Source organism: Achroia grisella, unplaced genomic scaffold (genome assembly GCF_030625045.1).
Source record: "Achroia grisella isolate CSIRO2021 unplaced genomic scaffold, CSIRO_AGI_Agris_v1 utg308, whole genome shotgun sequence".
Classification (NCBI taxonomy): Eukaryota; Metazoa; Arthropoda; class Insecta; order Lepidoptera; family Pyralidae; genus Achroia; species Achroia grisella.
Window position 1 is genome coordinate 546,239 of NW_026712791.1, and position 22,699 is coordinate 568,937.

At 36.2% G+C, this 22,699-nt stretch overlaps 1 protein-coding gene across 1 annotated transcript in view; it reads left to right on the plus strand.

Annotated features, from left to right (window-relative positions):
• Positions 1-22,699, plus strand: part of LOC131843506 (lysine-specific demethylase 6A) — a 36,115-nt gene that overhangs the window by 7,076 nt on the left and 6,340 nt on the right. The window contains exons 5-8 of the mRNA XM_059192174.1: positions 19,561-19,868; positions 20,267-20,492; positions 21,299-21,556; positions 22,170-22,362. Of these exons, the coding sequence (XP_059048157.1) occupies positions 19,561-19,868; positions 20,267-20,492; positions 21,299-21,556; positions 22,170-22,362 (985 nt within the window). The remainder of the gene's footprint in view (positions 1-19,560; positions 19,869-20,266; positions 20,493-21,298; positions 21,557-22,169; positions 22,363-22,699) is intronic.

Genomic DNA, 22,699 nt, shown 5'->3' on the forward strand with positions numbered 1-22,699 from the left:
GAGAGCTCCCAGTGAATAATAGTTGTTCTGTAAATCCAGAAATTATTGTAATGATGTGTTATTGTTGCATTTTAACTACAATTGCTACTTCATGGCAGGCATTGTATTATTTAAAAATCAGTTCTTGTATTATTTAAAAAGTAAAGAAAATACTGTCATGGTAGACTTCAACTTTTTTAATATGATTTAATTCATTCGTTGTTGTTTTTTCGATATATCAGATGAAGCTATAGAATATTTATTCAGTATCGAATACTGTGTATAAAAGTTTATTTTTACCTTTTTTCATACAGTCGGTACATTGTTTAGAGCGCTTCCACTATGTAGCGCTGCTTTGCGAGTCGCTGAGGCTAAGAGTTTTTTGTATTAATCTACAGATGGCACCATGAGTAGCGTATTGTAAATTAGCAGGAATAAGAGTAGTAGCAAGTCAACCCAAGAGCCGTTTTCGTAATACAATTTGTCTTCATGTTAAATTGTATTAAGATCTGTTCGGCCGTTTTTTGTTTTTGGCCGTAATTTTGTTTATAAATAATTGTCGTAAAGGGCAAGCTAAGCCAAATATCAAGTGGAATACTCATAAAATTGAAAAATAATCTCGATATATATGGTAATGATTTTATAGGAAATTGATCACGTGAGCAAACAGTTTGTATGCAGGTTTTAACATTTATATCGTATGTTTTACATTACTTCATGGACAAATTTAGCTTTACTTTCAGTTCTTTGTATCTTGGCTTCGTACGCCCTACAGTTGCCAACCGTTCTGTTTTCACAGGACATGTCCGAGTTTTTATAGTGTATTGGTATGTCTTGAATAGTTTAAAGAAGCGTCCTGGGTTTCTATTATTACAATTCGCGCGCCTCTTTGACAACTACTTATTACAAAATTTTGTTATTTTAATTACTTACTTGAATTTTATTTCACTTATTTTAACTACATATTATTTTAAAAACCAAATTTAACAAACCAGGATTTGAAGTTAGATACTTCCTTCAAATCCGGATACCTTAATATGTAGGTACTACCTTTATGACTAATTCTGTATATAATAATATTTGTACTAATATATAAATATTTTTTATCGATCTATCTACCATATATTGTCCTGTCTGTTAATATAGATTTACTTTTGCCTTTTCTAATAATTTGCAAAAAAATCTCTTATGTAGAAAAAGGACCCGCGCCTTCACTGGCAGTCAATAGTTGATATGGATTATTTAAAAAGTTTTTAATGTTCTGTATTAATGTTTTGACAGATTTTTTATTAAACAAATAATTATCTAAAGACGAAAGAAACTAAAGTAGGTTTACTTAAGTAGGATTCCTATACTAACTGAATACCGCGGCGCGCGCGGCCCACGAGTATTATACCTAATGTCTCTCTACTGTGAGAATATAGCTTTCTGTATTTGGAAATTTTTTTTAAATATCATCCATCCATTATCATCCATAAAATATAATCTCATACAATCTTGACCAGGATTGTATGAGATTATATTTTATGGATGATAATGGTATGGTGCATCCTCCTTTGCTAACGGCATGTACCGTCGAACACGAGGTCAGGTCAGTAAGCTTTTCATGGCAGATTTCCTAGGAACTACCCCATGGTTTCCAGGCGTCCCCATATGTTTCTTCCTTTAATATTAGTACCTATAGATTTGACGTGTTCATGAATGCAGAAGGGGGTTAGTTCTTTACCTTCAAAGGTACAATAAGTTATTATAATATGGTAGATAAACCTATATTTATGATAGATACTTTATATTCTGTGTGTGCAGGAGATCCAGTGTAGGAATTATATAATGTATAAGTACCTATCTTATTGGAGGTTATAACGGCGGGAGGGTGTTTTTTTTAATTGATAATGAAATTGTGGATCGGCCTGCGCTAACGGTTTCTGCTGGCGAGATACCAGTACAGGATCATAAGATAAGCATAAAAGCCAGGTTAGTTTGCACTTCCTGGAAATTGTAATAAATTCACGACGAATTTATCACGATGGTTTTCAGGAAGACCGCATCGAGGTCGACCTGACGTGGTGTGGTATATTGCTAATAATAAGTACTAATGTCATTGCTAACATACATATACACAGAGTGGTCGACCTGTATGTAGTTACTCTTGGTAGATATCACAGCTTATACTCGTAAAATTTTACGATTCTGTGCTCTCCAACTGCTCCAGCTGTGTATACCCTTTGCATAGACGGAAATATTAAATATCACCACCATCACCAAGTGAAAAAAGTACTTTAGGATAGTCGTAAAAGGTACATGAGTAATTGAGTACACAACAAAAGCCTGTGAAAGTGGGAGTATTTCACGTTCATGCTATCCCAAAAGAAACAAAAACAAATTAAAAAAAAATCTCACAGGTTACACCGTCATGTGAACAATTTAGTATGTAATTATAAAATAATATTTTTAGATATCCACTTTATTTCCACGATGACAGTGGTTCAGTTTTGTGAGTTGGTATGGGTGATAATGGAATGGTGTACCCGCCTGCGCTAGTATATGGTGCATCAGTAAAGGACGAGTAAGAAGTCAGATCAGATGTCCATAATAGTAAATTCATTAGGAAGCAACCGATATGTATTATACGGGGAACCGAGTGGAGGTCGACTAAGTAAGTATATTGCTAGCAATGAGGTCACCTGTCTCTATTTCTAACACCCCCTCATGATAATTCTACCTAGCTTTCAGCTTGTTGTATACTTTACCACTAACCCTAGTAGTATTAAGTATTCCCATAGAAAAGAGTTTGATATTCACCAGGTTTGTGCTTAATCCAATGTTTATGTTTACATAATTTATTAATTGAAAAACAATATTGTGTTGAGACCTGCATCTACTCAATTAGGAATGTATGAGTATTTCGTCACTCACCGGACCTTTCTGATTCCGAGTTATCTATATGTATATAGGTATGTGTCTGTCATAATATTATTTTCGTTTCAATCGGAAAGCGTTTCGTAGTTCGCCGTGTCGACATTAGTTCGTGATTCACCGGACGTAGGACGAGCGCGCGGGGCGGGTACAGCTAGGGCTGGCGGGGTACGGGGCTCAGGGCACGGCGCGGGGCGGGGGGCGCGGGGCGCGGGACGGTGCACGCTGCAGCGCGAGGTCGTCGCTCGCTCGCGCCGCGCTCGGCCAGTCGGGAGCGGGATGCGGTGACGTAAACTGCATCGGCGCGGGCCGCTAACGTAGTGTAGGACGGGACGTCTCGAATTCGTATAAGTGCCGTGTGTGCGTGTCCGATACCACCTGTGTGACTGAGTGCTTGTGCTATTCCCGTCGACGACGTGCCCGCTCTTCACTACGTGGGCCACTGCGGCCTCTACAGCCCACCTCGGATCCGAAGATCCCCGAAATGGTGAGTGCGGTCGAAGCTCCCGCTCGCCGTTTGTTTACGTCGGGTCACTTGCCGACTCCCTCACTCAACCTGCCGCCCCCACATCCATGCATCGCGTTCACACGCGACTCTTTCTATTGTGTTTTGTTTCCAAAATGCAGACACCTATGTCGACGGCCCCGGAGCTGGTCCTGTCGAGATGTTGCATTTTTGTTTCTGTTTGTGTGCAAGTTCCGTGCATATTTTTTGCAGTATTTTCGCAGGTAGCAGGCCGAAGGGTGGCTTTCTATTCATCACTCCGAATGCTGCGCGAGTTCGAGATAATTAAGTAAGAAGTAGTGAGAAAGAGAGGGTAGGTATAAAAGCTTGTGCAAGAAAGGGTAGTGCGTGCGCGTTAGGTTACGCTAGTAAATTATGAGCACGTCGCCGCATAAAATGTAGGTCGCTAGAGTGTGGTTGCTGCACGCGATGCCATACTGCCTCACCTCTCCCTTCGTTTAACCATGGCTGGTGCATGCACCTCTAATACCTATTGCATCGTGTCATTGTTGTAGCAAGGCACGTACGTACCATCTTGTCAGCGTGCAATGCCTTGCACATTCACTTAACGGTATCTCACTACCTTTGTATCCCTATTACTTCGCCAAAACCCGTCGGCTAGCCACGATTCGCCTATATAAATGGAACTATTCGTACTGTAGCTTTAACATTACAAATGTCGAAATAAATCTTGTTGTACCTGGCCCTTTCCAATAGAAAGTCAAGCGTAGTGCGGAGACCCTTTGCACTTGGCCAAATGAATTTCGACTTAGTCATATATCTATATAGTCATCTTTGGGTAAGTAATCTCATATTATGTGATGAGTAACTAACTAGTCAGGTACCATGTCGTCATGTTACGTATAAACGGACACAGAAAATCAGTGAGTCATTGCCCGGACTTGATTGTGGAACGTGGTTTTCGCGCACTTTTATCGTCAGCTCATTCGTCAGTCAAACCAGTATAGTGTGACATTTATATCGGCTTTGAAATTTAATTAACTTGAACCGGTGCCTACATAGATCTTACAAAATTAGGTAATCGTATACCTATATCCTACTGTAAAATTCGTTTATACTAAATAACTTCAATGTTAATAAAGAAAACCAGCTAATAATACTCTTCTGAAAACGTTAACATTTCCGTATTCTATAGTAGGTTATCTATCTACTTTTAATTAATTAATAAATTATCTGCAAATTACTTTAAACATATAAACTTGATTTATTTTTGATAACGATGTAGTTACTATTACGTAAATATATTTAATAGGTACTTGTTTACTATTCATAATGACTTTCAATAATACATTATTAGAGCACCGTCTAATTTCAAGAAAATGTTGATAATGAAATGCTTACAACACATACGATACAATAACATGCTTTTTCCCAAGAATTTCGATTGTATATCAAATGCAGTGAATTCATGTTAAAAGCGGCACGTTCGCTTGTTAATAGTTAGAGTAAGCGTAGAATATAAATCTATAGTATTACTTGTCAGTGTACTAGACTAGACCAATGTACATGGTTATCAGAGACAGTGTTGGCTATCAGTTGCGAACCGGTCTTTGCATTATCAATCTACGCAACACCGCGAACCGCTTCCAGTAACGGTATTTGGCTCTGGAGCCCTGCAGTAACTAGACTCGTTCGGCCCGCTTCACAAAACATGTTCTTTACTTACTATGACCACTTAGGTTTTTTTTGAGAACCTACACATCTGAGTCGGAAATGGAATTTCCAAAAACAATACTACTAAATTCAACAATAACAGCTATCGGTAAATGACGAGTTTGCTACTTGGGATTTTCATATTACGTATGACATCAAAAGTAAGAGGAAACGAATATAATTGCAATTCCGTATCGGTTTCCATTGTGATTCATTTATTCATTAATACTGAAATACTTGAATGTATCAACAGAATTCTTAGTACCTATCAAAATGTATCGTTTCCCAGTATAGATACATTATTATTCAAGGTGCAAGATTTGTTCTCATTTAGGAATGTCATAGCCTCATTTTTAGGCGTTAGGGAATATTACTGGATAATATGGTTTGAGAGCAATAGTGAATTGTTGTTTTCCAAAATAGAAAAAAAAATTTAGGCAATGTCTTTTCAAATACTGACGTTAAATGTGACATACTAAATTCTCATTAAATGTGACATACTAAATTCTGAACTGACTCGTAAATTAAAAGTAAGATTAAGCTTAGGTATGCAGTTCAATTTAGTCTGTATTGAATTTACTGTTAATTAGTTTTCTAATTAATGTTTCTAGTCTTTATTCACGTGCAGCAGTTGCCTATCAATGTAATTCTTTAGTCTTGGTGACATTTCTTTTGATGTTACGCAATTGTTTCTCGACATTTGCGAGTCACCTGGCCGGCTTTATACTTACTAGTTAATGTCAAGTTGTTGAATATCGATTGCTATGTTGTAATGAATGCCATGTAAGCAATTGTTAGAGCAGCTTGTGGCGCGTGCCATCGGCAGGTGTATGCCGGCTGTTGCTGCACCTGTCACTTCTTCAGCTGCTCCTTAGAATACATTCTTTGTCTTTTCTTTACTATAACAAACAATTAGAAATATATTATACGGAGTTTTTAGTAAATGAAGTAGTATTCACACTTGTTGCACTTATTTATATCAGTGAGTGATGGATAATGGTAAACCAAAGCTACCTCTTTTATAGAATTTTGTTGTTGATTTGATTGATACACTGATTATCAGAATGAAATTAAAGTATATATATTAATAGTGTTTTCGTGTTTCATTTTAATAGCGTATCAACCGTTGCATATCGTGCATTATCGGTCATTAACTTCGTTTAACAGGTATTTGTGCAGTTTACTAATATGGGGAAAACAAAGACGATGTTTTGAGTGCACGCTTTGTGAGCATAAGATGCACATAATGGATGCATAAATAACTAATGCAATTTTGAAAACATGCTTACTGTAACAGTAGCAGAGCGTAGAAAGCGATAAGTGTTCCCGTCATGTTTGCTAGTTCGCCATAATTGCGTTCGACAGTCAATTTCACCAGACCGGAGGTCTTTTCCGGTGCTCAGTAATCTTGTATATGTGCTATGCACTGATTTCACCGGAATCCGTACTATGCTATTTACGTTCACAGTTTGCAATCTACTGTCATACTCGTAGTAATGTCATCGGTAGTTGTATAGGTGATTTTTTATTTCTAATTGGTTTGAGAAGACAAGAGAAGTTTTGTAAGAACCATAATACATAACGACTTATAAAATATGAATTTACCTAATGACATTTTTTGTGTATATTTGAGTATTGGGAGATTGACAATGGCATTGACCTTGATGTCTACACGTATTCTGAATGCTTCACATAATATTTCTCTACAAACTGTGATGAATATAGAAGCTGTATTTTCGCATAAAGCTATTATAATGTATTTAAAAAAATCAACGGGTTCTCTATGTGACTTCAATACGCTCGTGCAGAAATTCTATTAAATTTTACAATTTGTCATGTGTTCTTCCTTATTTCAGTTATGTTTTTTGATAGTGGTTAACATTATTATTTATGTTACTATATCTTCAATAATAATTGATATTTGCTCAATAGCCTCAAAATTTTAGTATACATATCATACATATTTTCCTTGTAGAATGTGGGAAGAAAAATAGTCCTATTTTGTTTCATATATATGATCTGTGATTCAATACCTGTTGCGGCAGTTTAAGTATATCTAACACCTACAATTCAACATTCACAATGTGCTTAAACGTTTATGGCAATGCTGTTAAATGTTACGTCACAATGGGCACGAAACATGCGAGTCTAGTTGCGAGGCGAATGCTTCATAGCAACAGTGAAATAGCGGCGTCTAACCGGAAATCACAGCGCTTCACATACCAGGTGCCATGATACGAAGTTACTGCCGTCTAACGACATAGCGGTACTTGTGTTTAATCATATTGATGTAAATTAGTATAGGATGGAATTGTTGGATTGCGCACCGAATACGTCGCATAACGTCGCGCAGTATAGGACGCGGTCCCCGACCCTTTACGATGAAATGCATCTACTGAGTAAAGCTACAAAGATGTGCGGGCGGGGCGCCCATCTCCCCTCACTTCGTACCGTGTACCCGTGTACAGCGTCACGTAAGTACACACTGGCCCTTCACGCACAGGGCTACGGCGCGCCGCCGTTGTGGGCCCGCGCGCGCACCGAGCCAAACAAAGCTGCTGCCTCTATCGAGTTGCCGGCAAAGGGCGTATGCAATATTAGTTCTCCCCCACCCCATTTCGGCCCCTCAGCGTGCCTATCTCTTCGCCCTCGTATTTAGGACGCGATGTTTTAGTAGCGGGGGTGACTTTTGGATTGTATTCTATTTCGGCCAATTTCGTAAAGTTTGTTGTCTTTTTGCAATAACTAGGTCACAATAGCACTGAAATTTAAGAGCAAGGCGAGTGTTTGGTGACGGTACGCGGTCGTCGACACTAACGGATCGCTATTTATACCTGCTGCGTAGTGCACCGGAACTGGCTCAGTGCACTCGCTGCATCCGTGCTCGCCTGCGCCCTGTCAATGACCTCCTCAGCACTCAGACCCATTACAACCAAATGTTGAAACAAGAAATTTATTTATGAACCGAACTCGGGTGATTCTCTAGGTGTTTCAATGTATTTAATTATACGTAACAGGATTTCATAAATCGACGAAATGTGTACAAATGTAGGTAGGAGGATGTTGCAAGAGTGCCCTTCAGGCTTCCGTTTTGTTTGTGTTACGTAAGTTTACCGCCCACATCTGTAGGACAGCCACCCACGCAGTCGCGGCGCAGGGCATGAACTGTGTCAAGCAACATGCCCTAGTTTTTTCTCTGACTAGCATTTGCTTCTACACGTGCAAATAACAACGATAGAGTTGTTTCTTTTTACGATAAATTATTTAATATTTTTTAAAACGTATATTTAAATAATGTAGTAATGTATAAATATATAGTTTCAACAAAATTAATCTATTATAGATACTCAGTACACATTTACTTTAAATACTATAATTCTACAGTTGACGTGAGTTGGAGTATATCAAATGTATACAAATTGTTAGGATTTTTAAGACAAAATTAAAACTCGTTATACGTGTATATTCAGTGATGATATTGAGTGTAGATATTCTCATCTGATAATATTAAGTTTTTTTTTTTTTAAGAAATACTCTGCCACATACTACAAATCAATTGCTATTGCTAGCTTGATATTATCTATTTTGTAGAGTATTTTAATAACTCAATATTTATGATTTGATACAGGAAATTCTCTGTTGAATATTCTTTTTCATCAGATAAGTAGCCCTTTCCATTATCATTTGAATCTAATCATATCAGTCTGTCACTGAATGTTGATAACTTAATGTATTTGCCAGCGAAGGCAGATGTAACAAGTGTACGCAATTCCATTTGAATGAAAATGTTAACGAAGAGAGAAGACTGCTTTTAATTATTTAATAAATTAATACAGTATATAAATGACAGCTAATTATATTTATAATTTTAGAAAAATAAGTTAAATTCCACGTGGATAAGTTAAATAAAATTTTAATGAGAAATTAACACCATCAAACAGAACTCAATCAGTATCCTGTTAATACTTAATTAAATATTAGACATTTCTATCTTAATAGATGCAATATTACAGATTAAACTTGGTGGTCTAGCGGTTTCGCACACCGCTTTACTTCCGATGGTGCAATTCCTCGCTCGATCCATATATTTGTATCCAAGAGTATGATTGTTTGAATGTAAAAACGGGGATTTAATAAGTATAATTTTGTTTATTTTAAGTGAATTACACAATTATTTACGTGTTTTGAATTTGACGAGTGAATCCTTTGGTTTTCCGCATAATTCAATTATTGCTCGGATAAAACCGGCGGCTGCGACGAATAAGTCCGCGATCCGCGATCGATGGCCGCGCCGGAATTTCCGCGAAAAAAGTCATACGTCACAAGGCGTCACGTCAGGACGGGCGCGGCGCGACGTCACGCTTGCAAGGTCGCCGTATGTTGTATGAGTAACCAATTTGTTTTTTGTAGTACTCAGCTAGTTGTATGTGTAAGACCTATTACGGTCATGCAAATAATATACCTACATCACAGTAGGTATGTACTTTCGTACTTACTCATTGCATTAATAAATTTAGAGTATTATTAGATATGTAGGTTAGGTTAAGTACCTATTACCTACCCAATTCTTATCAATCATTGTGACCTATCTTACATATACATAGGGAATGACGTCAGTTTATAATGACAGTAAATAAGTAACATAAGTATCTCTAATTTAGTCGTCCTGTGACCAGGCCGTTTCTCATCGAAATATCGGGAGATCATAAATGATATTTATTCTTGTTTAAATTTAATGGTTAATATTCTTTTTGGAAGTTACGCTAATATGTGATGATGAAAGTGATATATTCATTGTACATTGTATGTTTTATGATATCATTATAGCCATCTATATATTTATGCAATGTTAGTTGGTGCTCTGAATTTAAACTCTGAACAAACACTTAGAAATGCCAAGCATAACTATTATTGGTACTAACTTGGTTTTTCCTAGTGCTCCTACTATGTAGTGATCAAATTATCGTATGCTTACCTAAGTAATACAATCCTAAGTAAGACAAGTCACGTAGTCCGATATTTTACCTGATATTGACGTATGTGCCTACACAAGTATTGGATAATATTGTTTACTCGCAATTCACACGTTACAATTGATCGATTTCTCAGATAATAACGCCAGTATCAATTTCAACATTTATGTATTGTATCTTGTATCGCTTGTTGGACTCTATTTTGTGCAGTTAGCCTCTAAGATTTATGTAAAATATATGTCCTGATAACTTTAGAATGGAAATCTAATAATTTCTTACTCAAGTATAGTTAAATGATCATTTAGTTACGTGCGTATGCGTATGCGTGAGTAAAAATGACTTTTTCTACATTATTTTCAGTATTTGTCATAGGCTCGGGTAGTAAAAATCTTCTTCTAAATGTTATATTTTTAATGAATATAACATTTTCAAATCAAAGCGGGTACCAAAAAATAGAGAAACCTCCCTAACAATATGTTATTGAATCTTGTAAATATTAAATGATTATTGTTAAATAAATTCATTTTTCAGAAACAACTAAATAAGGCAGGCATATACTTAGGTACGCTTCGTATACTTATCAGTAGTTGTACGTGTACAGATTATTTAGGTCTTCGTGTTTGATTATCAGTTCTATATCTATTTTACAATTATGTGTGGCCGCGTTTTCTTTTTATCATGCAGAATCCAACATATTTGATATTTTACGGTTTCAAAAATAGAAATGTAACATGGGTCACATAGTCATTTGAGGCAAAAAATACACACGTGTTGCACCTACTATTCGTGAGTTCCTAAAGACATTTATGTCTATGAATTATATGTATGTATATAAATTTACTGATAGATTTATTTATATGCAAGAAACACTTCTATAATACAAATTCTGATTAAATTAAAAATGAATAATGAAATAGTTGCCTACTTCTATTATAAACTTATTGGTCTCACAAACTTTCACTAATCTACGTAGGTACTTAGCTAAACTATTGTTTAGTTCATTATTTTCATGAAAGAAAGTGTAATCTACAGTTAAGAAATAGTATTCATTGAGAATTACGAGATGAACGTTTATGCATGGAAGAGGATGTACCGTGTACGAAGTCAACTACAAGCATGCATAATTAACTAGCATAGAGACCGTTCTCACGGATGTCGATCTGTACGTACTTAGATATTTAAAATCTAGCAGTCAGTATGCATGTACGTACAGTACAATGGGCATTAGAAAGCGGCCGGTGACCGCAAAAAAGGGAGCAGTAGAAGGGCTCGGTACTTGCGAGATCTTGTTACGTCACTTATTGAACGTAGCCCCGCTTCCCCGCGACACCACCGCTGCTCCATGAAGGGCCCGAACGCACGATATGCGTGCAGTCTTCATACATATAAACTAGTGCCCTCACTATTGTCTGACGAATAATCTGTGACGTCGACTCGTCGATAAAGCTTGAAAATTTCGTTCACGAAGGGTTCAACCCTTCCGTAATGTGTGTTAGGGATGGGGCATAATTTTTAATTTTACTGCATGTAAATAAGTATTGGACTTGTTACGACACTTGTGATGTGTGCCTGAGTCCGGGGTAGTTATCAAGGGCAATCCGCCGATCGTAATGTAATAATAACGCAAAATGTAGTAGTGCTTCTTTTTGATTGGGGGAACATTATGTGACTAACGAAATCATGTTCTGGGAAATAATGTTCGGAAATAAATTTATAAAATGTATTACGTTTAAACAATTTGAATTAATAATAATTGGACAAAATATCCTTAATTGACGTTTGCGTCAGTATTATTTTAAAAGTAAAATGATAACAACTTTACAACCTAATTAATGTAGTTTGAAATCTGTTTTACTTTATTGAATATATTCAGAAAAAATCAATGAAGTAAACTGTTATAAAATGTATGTAATTTTATATTGCTATATTTTTTGTAATCTTCTAGGATCTAATAAAGATTTGTCAGGATTTTATTAGTTTTTTTTGTGGAAAACTTTTTTTTATAAAAAACAATCGAATAAACGTTTTTTTTTTATTAATAAACGGGAACTTGCTCTATTAAGTCTCTACTATGCAAATTGGCTACAGCATTGTCACTATGTCGTAAACTATATGATATGCGACAAATTTAAACCATTTTAATGATAATTATATATATTTATTCTTTTTATTATTTTATTAAGCGGTATTTTAATCATATTTTGGCTTATAAAGTATATAAAGATATTGTTCAGCATTTAGGTGTGCATTTAATTGATAGTGCAAACAGTACGCTATGCTACTGGTTATCTATTATACAATGCCCGTAAATAAAGTTTCATGGTCCTACACAAGCCCAAGGCGAACCTGTTCAATAATGGAGTCCGCATAATCTCGCCAAGTGGCGGACGCATCGGTTTTTATTGTGTTTGTATGTGTCATGTTCATGCATTTGCTGAATGCAGCTGACATACCCTACACTTCCGCATATATCTATACTGTTACATGTTTCACGGTCTCACCACTGCAATATCTGCGTTGTATAAAAAAAATACACTTATATAAATGAGTCGTATATTCGTTTTGTACGATAAAAATTATAAATTATTGTATGGAAATAAAATAGTATCTCAAGGTTTTTATAATAAATTGCATTAACAAATAAGTCGGTACATCAACTTTTAAGTCAATTTTACAAAATAGTTTATATAGTGCAATATAATCCTAAACATGCGGCGTATCTTCTATACTTCAGCAACTCATTAACTCGTATTTTTATTTTAAAAAGTAGTACTTTTGCTGTTTAATTTAATAAGCCTATTGTTTAAAGCGTTTGTAGGATACTATATAATTGTCCTCGGTTTGCAATGACGAACGTATATCGTTCTAATATGGCTTTGCTTATACAAGCATTGCCTGCTGTTACATGCTACCATTATGCTATCTCTATCGTTCCATTAGGTCAAGGCTCAAGGGCTGGTTGTTACGTCAATAATTTAATTTATAAACTTATATTGACGTAAATGTTTTATTTCTGTTTGTAAGATATTAAAAGCAAGAGTAAATACGCAATTAATTAAAATGTGCAGAAACGTAGTTATGTTAATCATTGTTCAAGTTCACTAAGACTGGCCACTGTATTGTGTATATCTAAATTAGGTAGTTATAGATCGTTAAAATTGTGCTGACATGCATAATTTTAATATTTAAATTCGCGATTATCAAGTAACTGCTTTTATTAAGAAGGTTTTTATTATTTTTATATGAATGGCTACAGATAAAGACTATTGTTTTGTTATGATAAACAAGGGTAATATGATGAAAATGGGAAATAGGATGAAGTAGAGGGACGAGACAGGATGGGCTTAATGACATCCTTACTTAATATATTTATTACTTTATAAATGTTACGTAACATCAATATTGTCATCGTGTATGATGACATAGTAGGAATATAATCTGTCGTCAGGTTTTTCCTTTTCCTAGGAAAAGCTCGACAGAATCAGTCCAAGGAAATCTCTAAATAAACTCATATACTGAGCTGCCTTGATGTTCTTGTGAGGAGAGGCCTGTGGCTAAGAATGCGACGATAATGCGTTCTTATAATGATGGATATCACCAATTGCCACTCCCTCGTGAGTACGAGAAGTTGCTAATAATATCGTCTTAACCTTGTGCCATCCAAATCTAATCTGGACTCGACGGAATCTCAGTAGGTACTGTTCCCCAATGTGTGTTTTGAGTACTTCCTAGATGAAGATATTGAGAACAAGGGCATTCCATCTACTAATAGAAATTACGCTAGTATTTATTGGTTATTATAATATTTATCCGCAACCACAAATTCTATTTTGCTCCACTTTACCATTCAAATGCTTGTGATGTTGTGATGTTTAGATCTACTTAATGATGTGAACAAATAAACGAATATGGAAAAAAATTATTACTATTTTGTAAAATATAGATGTTTAAATTTTTATAAAAATTTCCGAATAAAGATATGCGGTTATTTTATCCAAATTTTTATTTTCATGTATTCCTATAAAATAAGACCAGGTGGTGACAGAAACAAAAACCTAAAGACTAAGGGGTCCAAAAAGGGTTGTGTGAACATAACGGATTATTATTAAATAAGCAATAGATATTTAGTATACGAAAATATTGTTAAAAAAATATACATTAATTAATATTCGATGCACTATGCAATGTCACATCCCTATCTACTAGGAAAATGTAAGATGCTATTTTAAATACCTATGCAGGCGATTATTCCAATGCCATTTTGCGCCAGTACTGAAATGGTACGTTATAATATATACGAAATATTGCATGTGAGATCATTCGTGTGTAGGTTACTCTATAAGTGGTATCGAATGGGACAAAACTGGGTCAACTAGAATGACGCCAGCGATAAAAGAGCCCTCGTTCATTATCAATTTTGTATAGTACAACATGTCGCTTACATCTGATATGTTCCTACCAAAACGTGACTATTCGAAAGGTTATATGAATCCCACAGTTTTTGCACTTTTATTAAATTGATTATAGTAGAATGCTTCTTTTATTAAAGGTTCTTCTTGTTTTTGAATTATTGTTAGTATCCACTGAGGTAGACTTCGTATTAAGTCTTTTGCATGAGTACCACACCTCTATTTAATCTATTATAATCAAGCAGTTTGCATTGTAACTGATAAGGCAAATGTGAAATTACAGGATAAGAAACATGACCTATTTATTGGTCCTCGGGAATAAGATTCATGAGTATCACAGTATCACGAGCGTCAAATGATAACATGATGCCCGTGGTATTGTTCATGCATACGGATACCACTTATTATGAGGTGATATGTTAGTTTGTAGGTCATTCCAATTACATAAAAACGTTTAATGATAGATATAATGCAGAGCATCTATCTCCATCACAACGGCACAATGCATATTGTCAGTGATATGCTACAATTGCCTCTGCACAGCAATATATCTACTGAAACTTATGAGTAAACGAAGTAAAACAATTTTTGTTTCCAACTGTTTTAAAGTGTACAATTTTTTGTTCCATCTTTAAATTATCTTTCTGAGAATGCCGTATTTTGCATTTTTTTATATTTTATTGCTTAGTGACAGACATTGTCTACGCTACATTGTACCGAAAGAAATGTTTTACGTGCCTTACCAACAGTCGGTATGGGCATGTAGATAAATCTCTTTATGACTTCACAAAAAACAAAATCTAAATAATTTTGTACCACATAACTAACCATTACTTTAACGTTACATGAATATGTTCGATGTTTGATGTCTAAAACAACCAAAAATGAAGAATGCATTGTTCTTAGAAAATAACTATGTTGCTCTTAGCGTTTATAAACAAACTGCTGTTATTATAATACTGTGCTTGTGCATAATATGTGCATTGCATTGCATTTTGTAGTCGTTAATACAAGGTTATGTTGCAATATGGTCAGGTGAACTGCAAGTTTATGTACTTACCTATTCTATGTTCAATGCATGACGTGATTGCATTGCGGTTATTAGGTACTAGTCTTATATTTAATCACTATAGTCTTACATAGGCATTCGTCCTTGGTACTTAGAGGATTGTGGCATTGTAGCATGCTTTACTGCATACCGCCTATATTATTGCCCTACATATTCTATTGCCCTACCTGATCTCGGTTCACTTGTAAACTATAATGTAACTCCAACTCGTCGATGTTCCAACATGGTGGAAAGATTCGTAGTAACATTGCTGAAGGTACTTTTTTAAAGAACAATGGAATGGTACATTCGCCTGCGCAAACGGTATACATACGCTGGCGGGGTATTATGATATACGAGTGGAGGATGATAGGATGAACATGATGTTGGGTTAGTTATCCAATCATGGCAAATTTATCAGCAATTAACAATGATTTCCAGTAGGGATCGCGTGGAGGTGAACCTGACGTGATATATTGCAATGGGATCACTTGTTCCCATTACTAAGAACCTTTGCATTAATTTTACTTACCCTTTATCTGATATAGACCCTTGTACTAAATTAACCTTAAAATTATTAGAAACAAACTGTAACCCGTCTCAGGGTCAGATAACCCCTTATATGAGAAAGGATAATAACTATAACAGAAAGAAACGCTAATTCCCCTTTAGTCGCTTTCCGTGGGAAAATTTCGCTCAATAGACGTACCTATTCGAGCTCGAATCACGTGCCACGGCGCACCTAGCGACGGCTTACTTCAGTTATGTAAAGTGAGTGCGATGCTATGACGACCGACGAATGAACTCTATAAATAGCGGTCGATCCGTCCTTGAGCCGTTGCGAGTGTGCTGAAGTAGGTCAACCCATGCTGCTTCATTATAGTCTCCCTCTCCTCCCTCTCCCGCCCCCTCTAACACCCCCGAGCTCCTCATACCACCAAAAAACGAAATTGATATATTATTTACAAACATTTACTTGTTTTACCACAACAAGACGCAAGTTTTATCGTCATTATCATCCGACAAAACTGGCTTTCTATATGCGTTCGAGTCCGGTAATAACTACTTATTTATTGCGGAGCTTTATGTCTATGAATTCTATTACAGAAGGTTTCCAAACGACAACTGTTTTAACCGGTTCTGGTGCTATGTACTTACTCGTGTTAGTAAACAAACAGCTTTATAACATTCACGAAGTATGTACTTGTCTAAAATGTGGTACAAGGAAATTCAATGGCACCATCACCGAAAACGAAATATGATATGCGCCGGAATCTATAAAAGGTCCTAATCTAAATATAGGTACCTTGTATTTTTAATTTATCTTTAAAATTTTCTAATAAACGTACATAAACAAGCGTTCTGTCGTAACTTGTAATATTCTGCACACTAGCCAGATGTTCGTTCATTCATATTACATTTATCTGTGTAGAACCGATTACAATTTTACACTGGGGATATGAATAGCGTGTTTCAAAGAGAATTTCGTGTGTATATATGTATGGCCCTGTTTTCCTTACCTGAGCTGATAATATCCCTCGTTGGGCAGGCAGGTAGCGAGCGGTATAATTGGCCCCGTGTATTCAGGATGCTCGCAAGGATTTCTACATAGGTACTCGTACCAATTATCCACTACAAATATAAATAAAAACGTTCGATAACATTTAACGATACATTCATAATAAATAAAATACATACTTCAACACACAAATTAAATACTTTTAGAAAAGTAATAAAAAAAGGTGGGATAAGCTGGTGGGATAATATCTGTAAGATTCATCTTCTATACGGCAAACCCACTTCAATATTTCGCTCTACAATTTTGCTAAGTACATATATGTCAAATTATTTTAGATATTTTTTATTCGAGTCGTAATGAAAACAAAGTTTCCTAAACCATAAAGATATGTCAATTAATCCTGAATACTCGTGATCTAAGTTTATAAGAAGCTTGATGATCGTCGTGGCCATCAGAGAGCCATCGTGGTCGGGAGCTGTTGTTGACATTTCCAGTATAAAACACATGTAACACTAATTGTCACTATATTGCTAAAACTATATTGACATAGTTTCAGTATATATGTTATTTGTAACCCTATAAAATACAGCGTAGACGTAATACCGCTTTTTTAATGTTTTCTTTTCAGCCCTCCACTGAACTGTGAAGTAAATTGTTTTTGTCTATATTATGTTGATATACTTTAAGAAGTTAGAAAAAAGTGAATCTAATAATTTGTAGCAGTTTTTTTACGACCATAATCGATATTGTAATACAGTATTTGCATTTCGTTATCACCATTCGTCGAATATTCGTTATCAGCGCGTGTGGGTGTATGAGTTGAAACGACATACCGCATTGAATAATATCACATAAAGACTCATGGGTACTTTATCTGGTTTGTCATTGATCGAAACAATGCTACTTTGTATAATTATTTAAACACCTGAATATTACGTGAAATTGTGAATTATTGTTTCTGAACACTAATGAATGAAATATTATTTAAAAAGTACAAAGAGTCTACTATGCATATACGTATATATACATGTTAATCTGAATGAAAAATGAATTAAGTTTATTTTATTTCGTCATGTCTTATCGGAATCCTGGATTGATGTATATCGGAACAGGGAAATAACTAGGGTGTATGTTTCTCATGTACTTTTTAATATTGCGTGACAGCAGGCAATCATAGTTAATACTGTGGAATAAAATGTTAATATGAACCAATGTTCCTCAAAGTGCTATGAATGTCGAGCAATGCCGCGGGCGACGAGACGGGTGAAAGCTTTCTTCGCCTCGCCACAAACTTGTGTGTGCGTGTAATTATTTAATTTTAGTTAGTTGATGGTATCGGGGTGAACGTCGGTCGCCACCTGTCTCGCTCCTTTGTTTCGGCTTGCAAATGTCAGCCGAGGTCGTCTAAATACAGGCGGTATAGGCGTCCGATTCGGACTGCGATCGCTGTCTAGACGTTGCGTTGCATCGTCCGATCGATTGCACGAACGAGCCTGAGACGGTCATCGACCCCGCGGGCGCATCGGTGACGTTACGCTTCGGTGATGCGCCCCTAAATAACCTTACAGATATTATGGATGCCTTCGTTCCGTCTTTTGTAAGGTTTACGCACCTTGACGATACCGCTGCGTTCTTCGTTATAATTCCAATTCATACTCGTTCGTAGCCTGGCCAAATTTCTTAAAAATCTAAATTTATCTACCTGGCCATTTTATTTTTCTTTACTGTATGTACTATGGCAGTTGTAAAGACGTTTCTGCTATTGAATCGACAATGCGTAACGCAATGCAATCTGTATTAGTTCCACAAAAGCGGACCGGTTTAGAATTTTGGGACGGGTAGGCCTGGTATAATAAAAGTTTTTTCTCCGTCATTGTACTTCTCCGGCTAAAATATTTCTATACAACTCAATATTACGGTAAAAAGAAATGTAAAGTTTTATTGCAGAGTTCATACTTTGTATGGGTTCTGTTGTTTTCTCTCTATTTTATTACGTCAACAGTAGGTATTCACGGTGGGCTGTACTTATTACTTACATAGCAGTTACCGTGTATTATTTAATTTTGCACATCGTCTGACCTTGCGGCCAAGTCAAGTGCAGACTGTTACTTTGACATTGCTCTCTCAGACAGACTGTACATATAAGAATATATTTTTTCGATACAAATGAGCACTTTTGTATACTGAACGGCTGAATTAATTATCTAAATCGTTTATACGTAAAGCCGTCTGTAGTATACTCTATGGATATAAAATATGTATATATTCGGTAAAGTAATAAAGTAGTTGTTATTTTATATTGTAAATTTGAGTCCACGTCTGCGACTGCGGGACTATGAGTTTGTAAAAAAAACTGAGTGTAGACTTTAAAATTTATGACAGGCATACTATTCATTTAAATTTTTCTATTCATCAAGACGATACTGCAAAAAACTACAGTTGCACTTGTAAATGATTTAACGAATAGATTTTATTAATTAATAAGTATGCATCTTACATGTCTGATGGAAGATGTTTTAAATTTTTTTTGCTATTAGGGCAACAAAGGCGTTGCAGATGGCACTATACGTGTCGCCGGGGTTCTCTCGAGCGGCAGACGCGCATTTGCGGTTGGCATTGATGTTCAAAGCACGAAGGCATTGGGCGGCTGCCGCAGTGCACTTCAGACGGGCGCGGCTGGCTCCGCACCAGGACGCAACCTTCACACGCTTGGAGCTCACCTTCCATGCTGCTCACTTGCTCGAAGCCAAGGGACTTAGGAAACAGGCCAGGGACGCATATGAAAGACAACTTAAAGAGCCTCAGCTTTCTTCTACCTTGAAAGCAGATGTTTGCAGGCAATTAGGTAAGAATGTAGAGTCTTGCGTATTAGCTATGTTACATGTAATAACTGCATAGTGAAGACACTGACAAGAGTACGACAGTGGGTAATGATTGATAAACGATCATATGTTGATAACTTGATGATATCAATAGTAAACGAAACAATGGGTTTAACTAAATATACAAGAACATAGGGCTACAGTTGCTTAAATATATATAGTATATATGTATATAGTTATAATTTTAGATAAATACCTAACTAACTACAGTCGTATGACATGTTAATAAACTTCAGACGTGAATACCAATATAATTTATAATTATATACCAATAAAATGATTATAGATAACTTTAATTTAATAATAATTGGACGTACATAAGTGGTGATATAAATAGAAAGATATTTGCTCGTGGTGCCAGGGTGGCTGTACCATCGGTGCGTCTCGTTGGGAGAGACTGGGGCGCGCGCTCGCGCCGCAATTTGGTGTTTGCAGCGCGCAGTCGCCGCGGAGCCCGACTCCGGCGCTGGCTTATACCTCCTGGGCAGGTGTTATGCGGCCCAGGGAAAGGTCCACGACGCATTCATTGTATATAGAAACTCCGTCGAGAAATCGGAGGGGAACGCGGACACTTGGTGCTCTATAGGGTGTGTATTTTATTGGTCTGAAGTTTTAATATAATAATAATTTTCGTCATATCATTCACCAAAGATAGCTGTAATTTTGCTGTATGTATATGGGCAGACATTATTAATCTATATATGGAATAATAAAAATGTAATTTCTCGTGTTCGAATTATAAATATTCATGCATTTTAAAATGAGTAACGAGAAAAATAATAATGTAAAACTACAAGTCCAATTTGCTTCCTAAGGTAGTTAATAGTGAATGAATATTTCATAAAAACAACCATAATAATAACTAGATGTTTGGCTTACCTGGTACACGTGTATCCGACCGACAAGTGCAACCGACCGCATCTGACATAATAAATGTATGTAAGTAGTTACCTAGTAAGTACCGACATGACGTGTCTGAGAAAGCGTGTATAAGTAGGTATGTCATAGAAAGATTACTAGTATATTTACAAGCAATCCGTTCCAAATTTAAACGGTGAAAATTGCCACAATATTGTCACAGAGGCTACTTCCCGAATAATTTGGCAACGATCGCATTTCCTGTTAGGTATAAAGAAAAATTTACGTCGAGTTACTACTAATAGTTATTAATAGTATGAAAGTGAGTTTGATTATTTCTTTATTACTTCTTGAGGCCTTTCTTAATATTTATTATTTCTTTTTTAGTATTTTTTCCTTTCTTAATATTATTCTTCTTGAGGCCTTTTAATCTGATAGGGTAGAACATATATTACTTTCATTCGGTTTAATCAATATATTACGTATACAAATCCCGAGCACGTGTAGTCAAAAATGAACCTTAAATACTCCACAGGGTGCTGTACCAGCAACAGAATCAACCCATGGATGCATTGCAAGCGTACATTTGCGCCGTACAATTGGACAAGGGTCATTCTGCCGCGTGGACGAACCTAGGCAGCTTATACGAGAGTTGCCAGATGCCTCGAGACGCGTTTGCTTGTTATACGAACGGGGGTGCAGTTGCGACCGCGTCGCACTCGGCCCTTCGGCAGCGACTAGCGTTCTTAAGGGCGAACCTCGTGCATGCCCCTATGCCATCTGTCACTGGAAAGTGAGTATGCAATGATTTTTTAATTGCCATTTACATGAATTTACTTGATACTTGTAGGGCAGTCAACCGCGCTGTTTATTAAGTAATTGTCGGTGTAGTAATTATATTATAGTTTGTTTTTTTTTGTTTATATCGAGAAAATAACGTCTAATTTTAAATGAGGTGTCGTGAACACACCTAGCTAGCCTATCGAGATTAGATTAAACTTGTTTTGGATGCAGAAGTCAAGTCACCCAAACTAACGTGCATGAATAGGACAAGTTATAAATGAGAATGAAGTATTAGAAGCATCTGTCCTTCTAAACGGACAGAAGCTTCTGATACTCAGTCATCACTTACTCCTTAAGAGCTCTGGCGTGAACAAAGATGAAGAAGAGAGTACAGGAAGAAATCGGTAATATATCAATTCTAAAATCAATCCCTGGTTTACAATAATGTAAACGATTATAACGACTAAAATTGGTATTATTATTATTAATGCTAAATAGAAACTCCAAAATAACTCTATAGTCAGCCTAGGTAGGGTGGTAATAGTAAGCTAATGCCTCCTCTAATGAGGATATGTCTGTGGTCAGCACGTCCATTGTAGATTGTTAAATGACTATGTTCACAGACGCCGTCAGTTGCCGTCTATCGAGGAAGCGTGGAACCTCCCTATATCAGCGGAGATGTCATCCCGAGCGCCCAAGTCTGCGCCGCCACCGTATCCCGGCAAGCGAGACGACCCGCCGCCACTCACGGCACAACAACTTCAAACTCTTCAACATCTCCAGCGGAATGCTCATAACCTCATACCCCAGCAACAGGTAAGTGTTGCCTGTTCAACTGCATAGTCTATTGAAAGTCATCGTTAAAGCTTAGAGAGAAGCTTTGGCGTAACTAGCTGGTTTATCCATTTGTTCTAGAAATTTTGTAAAGTAATATCTATGGATCTTGTTATTACAAGATCTACATAGATATTATTTTTACTGTTTCCTATTGCAAGTTGTATTATAAGTATATTTTATTAAATATGATGGTTATAATATCTTGAGGTTCAATACGATAAACAATACAAGTTATTTAGTAAGGTTTGAAAAACACTCAGTCTTTCCCATAAATTAGGAAATTTTATACAGTGTTTAAACAATGAGAGCTGCGTTT